The following is a 13423-nucleotide window of genomic DNA, read 5'->3' as shown; positions in this document are numbered from 1 at the left end:
ATGTGTCCTGATTTAGTCTGTAGTAAAACTTGTCTTTAAAGGAAAAGTTTACTTAAAGGGAGTATGTCACCAGGACACTGCAGGCAGATAGGTTGGGTCACCTGAATCTCGCGGTGTTTTCCCCTTGTGAGTCACTGCCTTTGTTGCAAAGATATCGCCGCATTTGCCAATATACAGATAAGATCTTTGGAGCAGTGTTGGACTGGGGTGTCTAGGGCCCACCAGTGGAATTGTTTCTAGGTTTCTGCAGATCAGCGGTACCGAGACAGCAGCTTAAGGTAATAACATATCGGGAGCCATGCTGTTCACCCGCCATACAATGTGCACTACTGCACTACCTAAACCCACTGCTACATCCTGTATGGCAAGTGAGCAGTGCAGCTCCTAGAAAGGTTACCATTACCTGTAGCCACGCCGTACTGGAATCTGATCTGTAGAGGTCCTGGATGTTATATCGCTGCAAATGTAAAATTGATGGCCTATCCTAAGGACTGGCCATCAATATTAGAAAGATGGATAAATCCTTTAAAGTGGTTGTCCAGGAATTGGAGCAACTCATGTGCCAGGTGGGAGGTGTAAAATAAAAAAAATAAATAAACATACTCACCTGTTCCCAGCGCTCCCTTGTACACCGCCAGTGTCCATTCAGTCTTGTGCTGGCGCCTTCTTGCTGGGAGTCCTGCACCTCATGTCACCGCTGAGACCAATTAGGTACAAGATTTCCAGAAATGAGGCGCAGCCATGAGACCGACAGACACAGGCAGGGAACAACGGGGTTCTGGGACAGGTAAGAAGATTGTTTTTTTTATTTTTTTTTATTTTTACACCTACGTCACATTGATCACTACAGTTTATGGATAACTTTTTTTAAGGGGTTGTTTGGGCCAAATTTTTTATGGCCACTTCACTGGTCCCCCCTTACAGTGGCCTCTTCACTGGTCCCCCATAATGTATCGGGGACAGTGACGGGGCCATATTGTGTGCGGGCAGTGATGGGGCCATATTGTGTGCGGGCAGTGATGGGGCCATATTGTGTGGGGGCAGTGATGGGTTATCATCTTGTTGCTCAAGATCAGCCATAAGTACCTGAAGCCCCACATTGCAGAAACACAACGTCTTTGGCTACTGCAGAAAAAAAAAAAATCTGTGTTTTACAGAACCAGCAAAGTGAATGAAATTTAATCAAATTTACCTCATCCGCACATTGCAGGAAAAACATATGTGGAAGATGCTGCAAATTCCTAAATGTGTGCACTGCTAAAAACATGGCCGGATACTTTCAGCTGAGCAATTGGGAGAAAGTGCTGGAAAATGCATCAAAAGCTCAATGAAAAACACTGTGGGAAAAAATACATTGACATTCAGCGCTATTTTTTTCCCACAGTGTTTTTTTAACTGCGTCTCACTGTTGGGCCTAATCCTTGTCCTCTCAATATATTGTAGATCACACTATAAGGACTAGATCACAAGGGGGCAAGGAGGCGGATTTAGACGGCGGATTTAGACAGCGGATTTCGCCTCAAAATCCGCCTCCATACAATGGTGGTCTATGGTTCTTTTTTCCGCTAGCGGCATGTCGCTGCCCTTTCTTCAGGCGGCAGCAACCTCCAGGGTCGGCCCACTCATACATGAAAGTATGAATACTATATATACTCACATACTCTCACACATACACATTATTATAGCATACTGTATATACTCACACATACCTATAATACAACTATACAGTACTCACACAGTATACAGATTTTACCAAAAGAATATACTCACATTCTCCAGGAGTGAAGCATCGCAGCAGACTGCTCCTGTCCCCACACGCTACGATCTAAGGGATGACTCACTAGTTTATAAGGAGGAGGGGGAGGGGGGAGTTCAGGCAGCACGGACAAGTCTTTATGAAGTTGCAGCTAGTGGCAGAGATAGCTGAGGCTGGTAAGTGCCCAGAAGGGTTAAAAGACAAGCAGCCATTAGCTGAATCTGTAGCATTGATGATGTCCTCCCGTTAGGGAAAATATACACTGGCAGGGGGCCCTGTGTGCTGAGGACCTAGGCAATTGCCGGCAGCCAGCCAACTTTAATTATTACATTGTTGCCTGCAGCCTGGGGCCCCCGAGGTTACCAATCCGGCACCTGACACTATTAGACCTCATTTTGCCAATGCAAATGCATTGGTTAGGTGCCCGATTGGGCCTATGGCCATCCCGATTGTGCCTCTAACCAATGTATCTGCATTAACAAAATGAGTACTAACAGTCAGGGCTCGGGGATCAACCGGGGGATTCCTCGGTTGGCCAGTCCGACCCTGTTGGAGCAATGGCAGCGCCTTGTTGCTCCAAACAGCTCATTTGGGGTGATTTGCTGGATGCTGGTGAAAGACTCCCTTTAAAGTGAAAGTCTACCCATGAATGCTGTTTTGTGCATGAGTTACCAGAACGGAGTGAGAAGGGAGCTAAATTTATGCTGAATGCCGTGTCCATTCCGTATACTTGGTGTCAGGCAGCAACCCCGGTAGAGTATTGTGTGTGTAAAGTATATAGTGCAGAGCTGTGTGTGTGTAATGCATAGTGTTGTGTGTCTGTGTAACGCATAAAGTGCAGAGCTGTGTGTGTGTAATGCTAACAATGCTGAGTTGTTTTTGGGTTTGCACTACAGCACACACATCTCTATTACATTCTTCTGAGCACATGGCAGCATGGGGGGAGGGGGTTTGAGTTAGACTCCTCCCACACGTGACTGATCACATGATCTAAGGTCTGTTCCTTGGCTGTGAGCTAGCATCTTACAGACATTTACATGAATTTCTTCCTTCAGCGATGGCGTCTGCTGGTCTGAGAAAGGAGCTGGAATGTTCCATCTGTCTGAGCCTTTATACCGATCCTGTAACCCTGAGATGTGGACACAACTTCTGCCGGGTCTGTGTTGATCAGGTCCTGAATACACAGGAGGGGTCCGGAGTTTATTCCTGTCCTGAATGTAGAGCAGAGTTTCAGGAACGTCCTGAACTGAAGAAGAACATAACTCTGTGTAATGTAGTGGAGAACGTTCAGACTACTCAGCCACATCAGGAGAAAACTGAAATCTTCTGCACTTACTGTGTGGACTCTCCTGTACCTGCAGCTAAATCCTGTCTGATGTGTGAAGCTTCTTTTTGTGATAAACATCTGAGAGTCCACAGCAAAGGACCAGAACACGTCCTAACTGAGCCCAGCACCGACCTGGAGAAGAGGAAATGTCCTGTCCATAAGAAGGTCCTGGAATATTACTGCACCGAGGACTCTGCTTGTATCTGTGTGTCCTGTAGTCTGGCCGGAAAACACAGAGGACATCGGGTGGAGATGCTGGATGAGGCCTCTGAGAAGAAGAAAAAGAAACTCAAAGATTTTCTCCAGAAACTGACCACAAAGAGAGAGAAGACTGAGGAAAGAGTCCAGAGTCTGGAGGAGCGCAGGAGAAAAGCTCAAGAAAAAGCATCTGGAGAAGCCGAGAGAGTCACTGCCCTGTTTATAGACATTAGGAAACGCCTGGACGACCTGGAGAAGAAGATCCTGAGTGAGATCTCCAGGCAGGACGAGCAGCGGTCACTGTCACTGTCCGATGTGATCCAGAAGCTGGAAATAAAGAAGGACGAGCTGTCCAGGAAGATGCAGCACATTGAGGAGCTGTGTAAGATGTCTGATCCACTGACTGTCTTACAGGATCCAGATACAGGTGACTTGTGTGATCCTGAGGCGGGGGGAGATGACGGAGGGAATAAGGACACAGTGGGACATGGAAGAGGTGATCAAGATGTGAAGCTGATGTTAGACATGTCACACACATTATCTGACATAATAAGAGGTATAAATGCCACCTTCTATATGCAGGGTCCCCTGGACATCTTGTTAGATGTAAACACCGCTAGTAATAATATAATAGTAACGGAAGACCTAAAAATGACCTTCCGGGTTGGAGTAAATCAGAAAGTTCCAGAAACCGCAAAGAGATTCCAGTATAACCAGGTGATGAGCGTAAACAGTATTTCCTCAGGGCGACATTACTGGGACATGGAGATCATTGGAACATTTTCATGGTGTTTTGGGATGTGTTACCCCAGTATAGACAGGAGGGGGAATGTGCCCTACACTGGAAACAATAACAAGTCCTGGAGCTTTTATAGCAAGTTTTCGTCTAATATTCCATGTGCAGTGATACATGACAGTAAAATGATCCAGTTACCTCACCAGATCTCCACTTATAGAGTCAGGGTCTACGTGGACTATGAGGCCGGTCAGCTGTCATTCTACGAACTGTGTGACCCCATCAGACACTTATACACCTTCTTCACCACCTTCACCGAGCCCCTTCATGCCTCCTTCTCTACTGCATTTATGCAGGAAATTCCAGGCGCAGATGACGTAGTAAGGCTTCGTTCACACTTGCACCTGGTATCCGTCCGCTTGCAAACCATTTAAAAATAAAAAACAGTTTGGTACAAATAGGATTCCAAATGGATACACAGTGGATACCCTAATCTGTCTTTTTCATGGATAGTCAGTGGGTGTCTGTAAAAAAAAAAAAAAAAAAACGGTCCGTTTATGTCAGTTTTTTTCAGTTTGTGCCTGTTTTTGACCAGTCTATTTTTTTTAATTTTTCCTTCTTCATTCTGAGCATTTGCAGAGGGAAAAAAAACGGATTGCAAAATGGACACAAATAGACGACTCTATGTTGTAATCCTCCTTCCGTAGACCTCAGTGTTAAAAAAAAAAAACTGTTTTGAGGCGGTCCATTGTGTATCCTTAGTTTTTGTACAGACAAAAAGTCCTGCAAGTCCGACTGTTCTTCGTTCAAAAGAGCGAATACATGGCACAAAATCTCAAAACATAGACCTGCAGATTGTATTACAAACCCATTGAAAAAGAATGGGTTTTTAAACAAACTGTTTCCAAACAGTTTTTCTGATCTTAAGGCGGATTCACGACGGATATTGGGCATAAGTGTGAATTAAGCATAACACATTAACATAGTGGATGAGGTTGGATGAAGACACAGGTCCATCAAGTCCAACCTATAACGCTACAGTGTTGCCTGGGCCACAAGAAAATGGCCGCTTACACCAGCTTACTGTGTAAGCAGCCACAAGAAAATGGCCGCTTACACCAGCTTACTGTGTAAGCGGCCATTTTCTTGTGGCCCGGGCATGCGCAGTCAACTCTGCCCGAGGCCTACAAGATTGAAACCCAGGACAGAGGAAAACACAGGGAGAGGGTGTTCCAGAAGAAGATGGAGGTGGCGCTGGAGAGTTCTCTTGCAGCACTGGGGACGTCCTCAGTGCTGTTTGAGCGCTGGGGCCTGCCCCCAGTGCTGTGAGAGAACTCATTTGCATACCGAAGAAAACCTGAATTTCTACCGAATGGCGGTGTGGAGAAGACATGTAAAGGTAGGAGAAGAATAGCCTTTCTTAAGGCTATTTCTACGTGTTAGTCAGAAAAAAAGGTTATTCAATGATAGGATCCCTTTAAATATCCTTATATCAGATGGGACCTGAAAACTGCGATCCACACACAAATAATCCAGAATCGCCCAGAAACACCAGAGAGATTTCAGTATTGTCAAGTGATAAACCACAGGAGATTTACCTCAGGACAACATTACTGGGATGTGGATATCAGGAGAGTGAGATTGTGGAGGGGGGGATGCGTTACCCCAGTATACGCAAGAGGGGAGATCATTCATACATTGGAAGTAATAACGGGTCTTAGTGTTTACATGGGATGTCTAAGGCTGCATTCACACAGAGTAACGTTGGCATTTTTTGTGCTTATTTTGGCACATAGCGCTGCGTTTAACGTGACCGCAAAATAGCGCGGTGCAAACGCGGCGCTATGTGCCAAAATAAGCACAAAAAACGCCAACGTTACTCTGTGTGAATGCAGCCTAAGACCCAAAATTAATGACCTATACTTAGGATAAGCCATTTATTTGAAACTGGTGTGGATCCGACACCTGGTCCCCACACCAATCAGCTGTTTGAGCATAGTGTACAGAGCTGGAAGGAGGCGACTCAGTGACTGTGCAGTGACTCAGATGTGCTCAGGTGCATGGGAGAGTCTTAGTTCCTTGCACTACGTGGCGTACAGCTGATCAGTGCAGGTCCAGATGTTCGACCCCCTAATGATCTCCAATGAATGTCCTATTCTAAGAATAGGCCAATAAGTTTGGGCCTTGGATAACCCCTTTAACAACTTCTAAACTGTTGTTCACTTTTACATTTGTAAAAGATTTTAAAATAAACAATAGAATTAAAAGATTAAAAACACCAAATTTCCATGGTTTACGTATAAAAATATTGAACAAACGAACAAAGAAATCAGTATTGCCACATTAAAAAAATTCCAATAGGTTATATGGAGAATTTAATGGGGTCATTCGAAAATATAACTTGTCCTGGAGAAAGCAAGCCCTCCTGAGACTATGTGAATGGTAAAATAAAAATGGTCCGGGAGGAAAACACAACAATGGAAAACGGCTGTAAAACTTTTTTACTGAATTTTAATCGTCCTGGTATAAACATAAATCTAAGACTACATGCACATGAGCGCGTATGGCTATCTGTATGCCGTTCATGGACCCATTCACCTCATCTAGTCAGCCCCGGCCATAAAACGGACAAGTATGGAACCTTTTCTGAGTTTTGCCCTGGGATCACTGCTGCAAATACTGGCCAGAGATAGATAGGCTTGTGTATGTGGTCGTAGAATTGAATGAGTCAGTATATTAGCTATCACAGACCAAGAACACAGTTGTGTGCATAGCCTACAGCCACCACTAGAGGGAGCATAGTACATACAGTTGTACATAGATGTAACAAACACCTCACCGCCCTCTAGTGTTAGTTGCACACAATGCACATTATGTTGGTCTATCAGAAAAACAGAGCTGTGACCGCTGTAAAGTTACAATAACAATTTAATCAATGCTCAATTCTGGGTCTCAAAACAATACGAAATATGGCATCTCAAGGGTTAAACCACCGGTTTTGTAGGATGTCTCTGCGTACTAAAGTCCACCACCATCTCCCATCTCCTTGGTCTTCCCAGCATTAATCCTGAGGTGGTTCCCCTGGCACCATTCCATTAATTCCCGATTTAATTCTCTTTACTTTTTGTCCTTGCCATCTGTGATGAGACCTACTATTGCGGAGTCATCGGAGTACTTCTGTATGTAACAGCTAGATGAGTTGCACCAAAATCATGTAGTCTATGTATGCTTAAGCCCAAAAAGTATTAAAAGTTGAAATAACCCCCAGATGTAACAATAATTCAATAAATAATACACACGTGCGTTAGTTATACTTGCGTACGATAATGCCTGAACTACAAACTTATAAAAATATTTTGGAGCAACATAAAATGAAAACTGGCTGTGTAGGGAAGGAGGTAATACAGAATAATAAGGGGTTAATTTAAAAAAAATCACATGAAAATGCCTAGATCTGGTATAGATGGAACATTATAGCACTGGGCTTGGCACACCAAACACTTTGCAGTACTTCATGTTCTCATTATACTTTATACATAGCACTGATCTGTGTCTTTACATGTCTGTTGGGTGATATTTATCTATATCATTATACTACTTGTCTCTTATATATACACTCACCGGCCACTTTATTAGGTACACCATGCTAGTAACGGGTTGGACCCCCTTTTGCCTTCAGAACTGCCTCAATTCTTCGTGGCATAGATACAACAAGGTGCTGGAAGCATTCCTCAGAGATTTTGGTCCATATTGACATGATGGCATCACACAGTTGCCGCAGATTTGTCGGCTGCACATCCATGATGCGAATCTCCCGTTCCACCACATCCCAAAGATGCTCCTCTATTGGATTGAGATCTGGTGACTGTGGAGGCCATTGGAGTACAGTGAACTCATTGTCATGTTCAAGAAACCAGTCTGAGATGATTCCAGCTTTATGACATGGCATTGCATTATCCTGCTGAAAGTAGCCATCAGATGTTGGGTACATTGTGGTCATAAAGGGATGGACATGGTCAGCAACAATACTCAGGTAGGCTTTGGCGTTGCAACGATGCTCAATTGGTACCAAGGGGCCCAAAGAGTGCCAAGAAAATATTCCCCACACCATGACACCACCACCACCAGCCTGAACCGTTACCGATACAAGGCAGGATGGATCCATGCTTTCATGTTGTTGACGCCAAATTCTGACCCTACCATCCGAATGTCGCAGCAGAAATCGAGACTCATCAGACTAGGCAACGTTTTTCCAATCTTCAATTGTCCAATTTCGATGAGCTTGTGCAAATTGTAGCCTCAGTTTCCTGTTCTTAGCTGAAAGGAGTGGCACCCGGTGTGGTCTTCTGCTGCTGTAGCCCATCTGTAGCCTCAAAGTTGGACGTACTGTGCGGCGTTCAGAGATGCTCTTCTGGCTACCTTGGTTGTAACGGGTGGCTATTTGAGTCACTGTTGCCTTTCTATCAGCTCGAACCAGTCTGGCCATTCTCCTCTGACCTCTGGCATCAACAATGCATTTCCGCCCACAGAACTGCCGCTCACTGGATGTTTTTTCTTTTTCGGACCATTCTCTGTAAACCCTAGAGATGGTTGTGCGTGAAAATCCCAGTAGATCAGCGGTTTCTGAAATATTCAGACCAGCCCTTCTGGCACCAACAACCATGCCACGTTCAAAGGCACTCAAATCACCTTTCTTCCCCATACTGATGCTCGGTTTGAACTGCAGGAGATTGTCTTGACCATGTCTACATGCCGAAATGCACTGAGTTGCCGCCATGTGATTGGCTGATTAGAAATTAAGTGTTAACGAGCAGTTGGACAGGTGTACCTAATAAAGTGGCTGGTGAGTGTATATATAAATGGGTCTCTGTCTGTCTGTCTGTCCGTCTGTTCTTTATGCGCGATCAAACGACTGAACCGATCTTCACCAAATTTGGCACACAGGTAAAACAGATGTCCAGGAAGGTTTTAGACTGCTTCTCAGATCTCAAGCACGTACCGTTCCTGAGACACAGTATTCCCAAAAAAATGACCTGCATGAGCCAATACAAGTCTGAAAGTCTTTCACTCATATTCCAACTGCCATACATACATCATATCCCTTATCAGCCAGTAGAAGCTTACAGGTGCTTAGTCTCCGCATGCACACAGCTTTACTCCAGGTTTCCATAACAACGCAGAAGTTTTTCTTCACTGCTGTAGGTCAGCGTTAAAGGGGCAGGGCGCTGTGGATGACTCTGTTACACAAGGTCACAGAATTTTATTCCAGGTTTCCAAAACAACCAATCACAGGTTTTTCACTCATATCCAAACTGAGAGAGACATGGTCATATGACGCTTATGGACCAATGGAAACTTGCAGGGTCTTCAGTCTTGACCTACACACAGCTTTACACCAGGTTTACAGAGTAAGCAAGCTAGTTATGACCTGTATTAGTCAATAGCAGTTCGCAGGTCCTTGAATATTCAGTCGTATGATGTGTATCAGCCAATATAACCTCACGTTTCATTTACCAGGTTTGCATAACAACACAGCCATAAATAGACAGCACCTATACTGGACTGCCATACTGACCATATACTATTTTTCATTACAATATGAGACATACAGATGTGGCCATTTTCAACTTGAATCTGGTAACTTGCTTGCACCCTGATAACTCACAATAAAAGCCATTTACAGCCTTGAAAAATTTTTGAAATAAAGTGATCAGCAACTGTTTACTTAATGTGTTAAAAGTCATATTAAACTTGGCTACACGATCCCGTTGGGCTGTAGGCTTCATGAAATCAATTTCAATGACATCATACACCATTGTTATCCATCCTGCCTCAACACATACACCGTGTTGCCACTACTGGTGACGTCAGATGGCGTCTCTTGCTTTTACAATGACATATCTTATGAGCTGTGCACCAAGAAGTCACATCTGGTGACCTCATGATACACCCAGAACTTCCTTACACCATTGTTATTCACCTGTCCCAACATATGCACCATGACACTACTTCTGGTGATGTCCCATGCACCCAATACTCCCTTACACGATTGTCATTCCTCCTGCCTCAACACATGCACCATGAAGTCAACTTTGGTGACATCATGATAGACCAAGAACTTCCTCCTACCTCAACACAACACTTCCTAATGCATTGTGATGTCACTTCTGGTGATGTCTGATACTCGCTTTTGTTTTACAATTTACCTATCTTAGGATGACCTCAGATGCTCCTCACAATACTTACCTAGGGAGTGATGTCTCTTCTGGTAACACTTAACACCTCTTCTACCCTTGGCATGTAAAACAAATACATTGCCCCCACATGGATTCTGAACACCTCTCTACACCAGTGATAGATATCGCTTTCCTATTTTGTTTCCTCTTATAGCCCAATCATTTGCCTGTAATCTGGTAGGTTAGTTCAGGGGGTGTTCACACTTACGCCTGCGTCCGCCCATGGGGTACCCGTCCTAAGCCCCAGAAAAACTGCACTGGGGACGGCTTGCCGGCGGTCATTTTTAAAACCCATTCATTTGAATGGGATTTTAAAGCAAACCACCAGTGTCTGTATGTAGCTTCTCTGCAGTGAAATGGGTTTTTTTTGCACTGACACGAAGTCCTGCATATCCAACTTTGTGTCCGTGCAAAAAACCCCATGGTTTAAATGCAGAGAGGCTGCATACGGACAACGGCGGTTTGCTTTAAAATCCCATTCAAATGAATGGGTTTTACAACTGACTGTTGGCAAGCCGTCCCCTATGAAGTTTTTCTGGGGCTTAGGACGGAAACCCCATGGGCGGACATGGGCGCAAGTGTGAACGCTGAATCAGTCTTTATTTTATGTAGATTTAGTGTCCTGATTTAGTTCATATACCTATGTAGCCCTGATTTAGCAGTCTGCATAGATTTTTCTGAGAATAGAACATTATAGCCCTGTGTTTGGCTTACCAAGTATTTAGGGTACTTCATGTTCTTAGAATGATATCTTATACAATCTACTCATCTGTGTCTTTACATGTCTGCTACTATCAGGATGGTATTTGCCCATGTAGTTTCATCTATTTATCACTTGATGTCACGTATGCCATTACTTGTATACTATAATATCGTATCATACTTCTATACTAGTATGTAATTACGTATTCTTGTACATTTACCCTTGTATTTTCTATGTACTATGATGATTGTGGCCCTTCAGCTGGACACAAAGTCGTACATGCAAGACTTTGTGTCCGGCTAAAAAAAACGGTTTCCCCTCGGACAGGCAGGAGGCAGATACAGACGGTCACCTTTACAAACCCATTTGAGTGAATGGGTTTTAAATCTGACCGTCGGGTTTCCGTCTCCTGTCCAGTTTCGCCTGTGATGAAGACAGAAATCCGGCGGGATAACAAACCGGAGAATGAGCGCAAGTGTGAAAGCCCCCTCAGTTGACATATTGTCAAAATTCTGTTTTTCTGACCAAAATGTCCTTGCTAAGCTTCTTAGACGTATAACTTCTCTTTGTCCTGTATGTGTTTGAATGTGGTGTATTAGTGGCTTATATTTGTGGTCCCCTTAATGTATCTGGTTGACTACCGTGGTTAAGAACAGCAGCCATACTGGATTCAACATTACCATCAGCGGTGGAGAAATGGTTAAATGAGCTTTACCTTTTAGGAGAGGTAAAAGCTGACCTCCCCCTGTGTGATATGAATCACACCCACAGGTCTGCACAGACTTATTATTTAAGTTTCCTCCTTCTGCTGTCAGATATCACTTCTGCTGCCTGGAAGAGGAGCTTATATCATCTATATGTCTGAGCCTGTATGCCGATCCTGTAACCCTGAGACGTGAACGCAACGCCTGCCAACTCTGTACTGATCAGGTCTTGAATACACAGGACGGGTCTGGAGTTTATTCCTGTCCTAGATGTAGAGAAGACTTTCAGGAGAATAAATCCAAACAGAAATCTACGTATTGTAGTAGAGCATATCCTGTCTACTGATCCACATCAGATCACCGGGATCTGCTGCACTTACTGTATCCACTCTCCTGTCTACGCTGTGAAGAATCTCTACGTGAGAACCACCGGAGAGTCCACAGCAAGGGACCAGAAGACGTCCTAACTGATCCCAGAGCATCACTGAAAAACTTCCATCCACAAAAACCTCTGACAGCTCTGAAGACTCTGGTTGCATCCAATTAGACAACACCAGGGACATAAGATGGAGTTTTCTGATAGAGAATTTAGGAAGAGGAAACAGATCACAAAAACGGAGGAGACTGATAAACGAAGGAGACAACCTCAAGAAAGTAGAAGTGATGGGAGAGTCACCGCCCTGTTCACGGACATCAGGAGCCTGCTGGATGACCTGGAGAAGAGAGTGCACAATGAGATCTCCAGGAAGACGGAGCAGGAGTCACTGTCTGATGTGACCCTGAGACTTGAAATTAAGGACAAGCTGGTAAGGCGCATGGAGGAACCAGACACAAGTGACGTGCGTGATCCTGAGGAAGGTGATGAGGACACCAGAGGACATGATGGATGTAATAAGGACACAAAGGGGCATAATCGAGGTGAGGAGGGCACAGGGGGACATCATGGATATGACGAGGACACAGGGGGTCATAATCGAGGTGATCTGGCTACAGAGCTGATCTCACATGTATCAAGCACGCTACCTGATATAATAAGAGGCGTGAATGTGACCTTCTATGTGCAGGAACCTGCAGACATATTACTAGATGTACATACAGCTGCTAATAATATTGATATATCAGATGACCAGAAAACTGCGACCTGGACTGGAGAAATAAAGAATCGCCCCAAAACAGCTGAGAGATTCCAATATAATCAGGTGATGAGCAGAAATAGTATTACCTCAGGGCGACATTACTGGGATGTGGAGATCAGTGGATCAAAGGAGTGGAGGGTGGAGATGTGTTACCCCAGTATAGACAGGAGGGGACGTCAGTCATACACTGGAGATAATAATAAGTCCTGGGGATTAAATGGAGGACTTGTGCTTGGTAAAAGGTGTGCAGTGAGACATAACAGCGAAGTGATACGGTTACCTCACTGGATCTCCAGTAACAGATTCAGGGTCTATGTGGACTATGAGGCCGGGCAGTTGTCCTTCTATGAGCTGTGTGACCCCATCAGACACTTATACACCTTCACCACCACCTTCACCGAGCCCCTTCATGCTGCCTTATGGATATGTGAAGGTTCTATAAAGATACCAGAGAGAGCGGCAGCCGAGAGGACCTATCACCATAGAAGAAATCTGCCCAGACTGTGGTGACGTCATATGGAGCAGTATCCGATTGGTGGAGGATTCAATAACAGTTGAAGTCTTCCTGTCTTCCTCCAGGTTTCTAGTAATTTGGGATTTGTTCTTTGTGCTTGTATATTCATGGTG

General features: G+C 44.4%; 1 protein-coding gene across 1 annotated transcript; it reads left to right on the top strand.

The window, feature by feature from the left end:
- The first annotated feature begins 2805 nt into the window (after nucleotides 1-2805).
- Nucleotides 2806-13306, top strand: LOC142204634 (uncharacterized). The gene is made up of 4 exons (XM_075275941.1): nucleotides 2806-4424; nucleotides 5514-5652; nucleotides 11931-12120; nucleotides 12208-13306. The coding sequence occupies exons 1-4, from the start codon at nucleotides 2814-2816 to the stop codon at nucleotides 13304-13306; spliced, it is 3039 nt and encodes a 1012-aa protein (XP_075132042.1). The 5' UTR covers nucleotides 2806-2813.
- The last annotated feature ends 117 nt before the right edge of the window (nucleotides 13307-13423 follow it).

The sequence above is a fragment of the Leptodactylus fuscus genome, chromosome 5 (assembly GCF_031893055.1).
Source record: "Leptodactylus fuscus isolate aLepFus1 chromosome 5, aLepFus1.hap2, whole genome shotgun sequence".
NCBI classification, from domain to species: domain Eukaryota; kingdom Metazoa; phylum Chordata; class Amphibia; order Anura; family Leptodactylidae; genus Leptodactylus; species Leptodactylus fuscus.
This window is presented reverse-complemented; position numbering and strand designations above follow the sequence as displayed.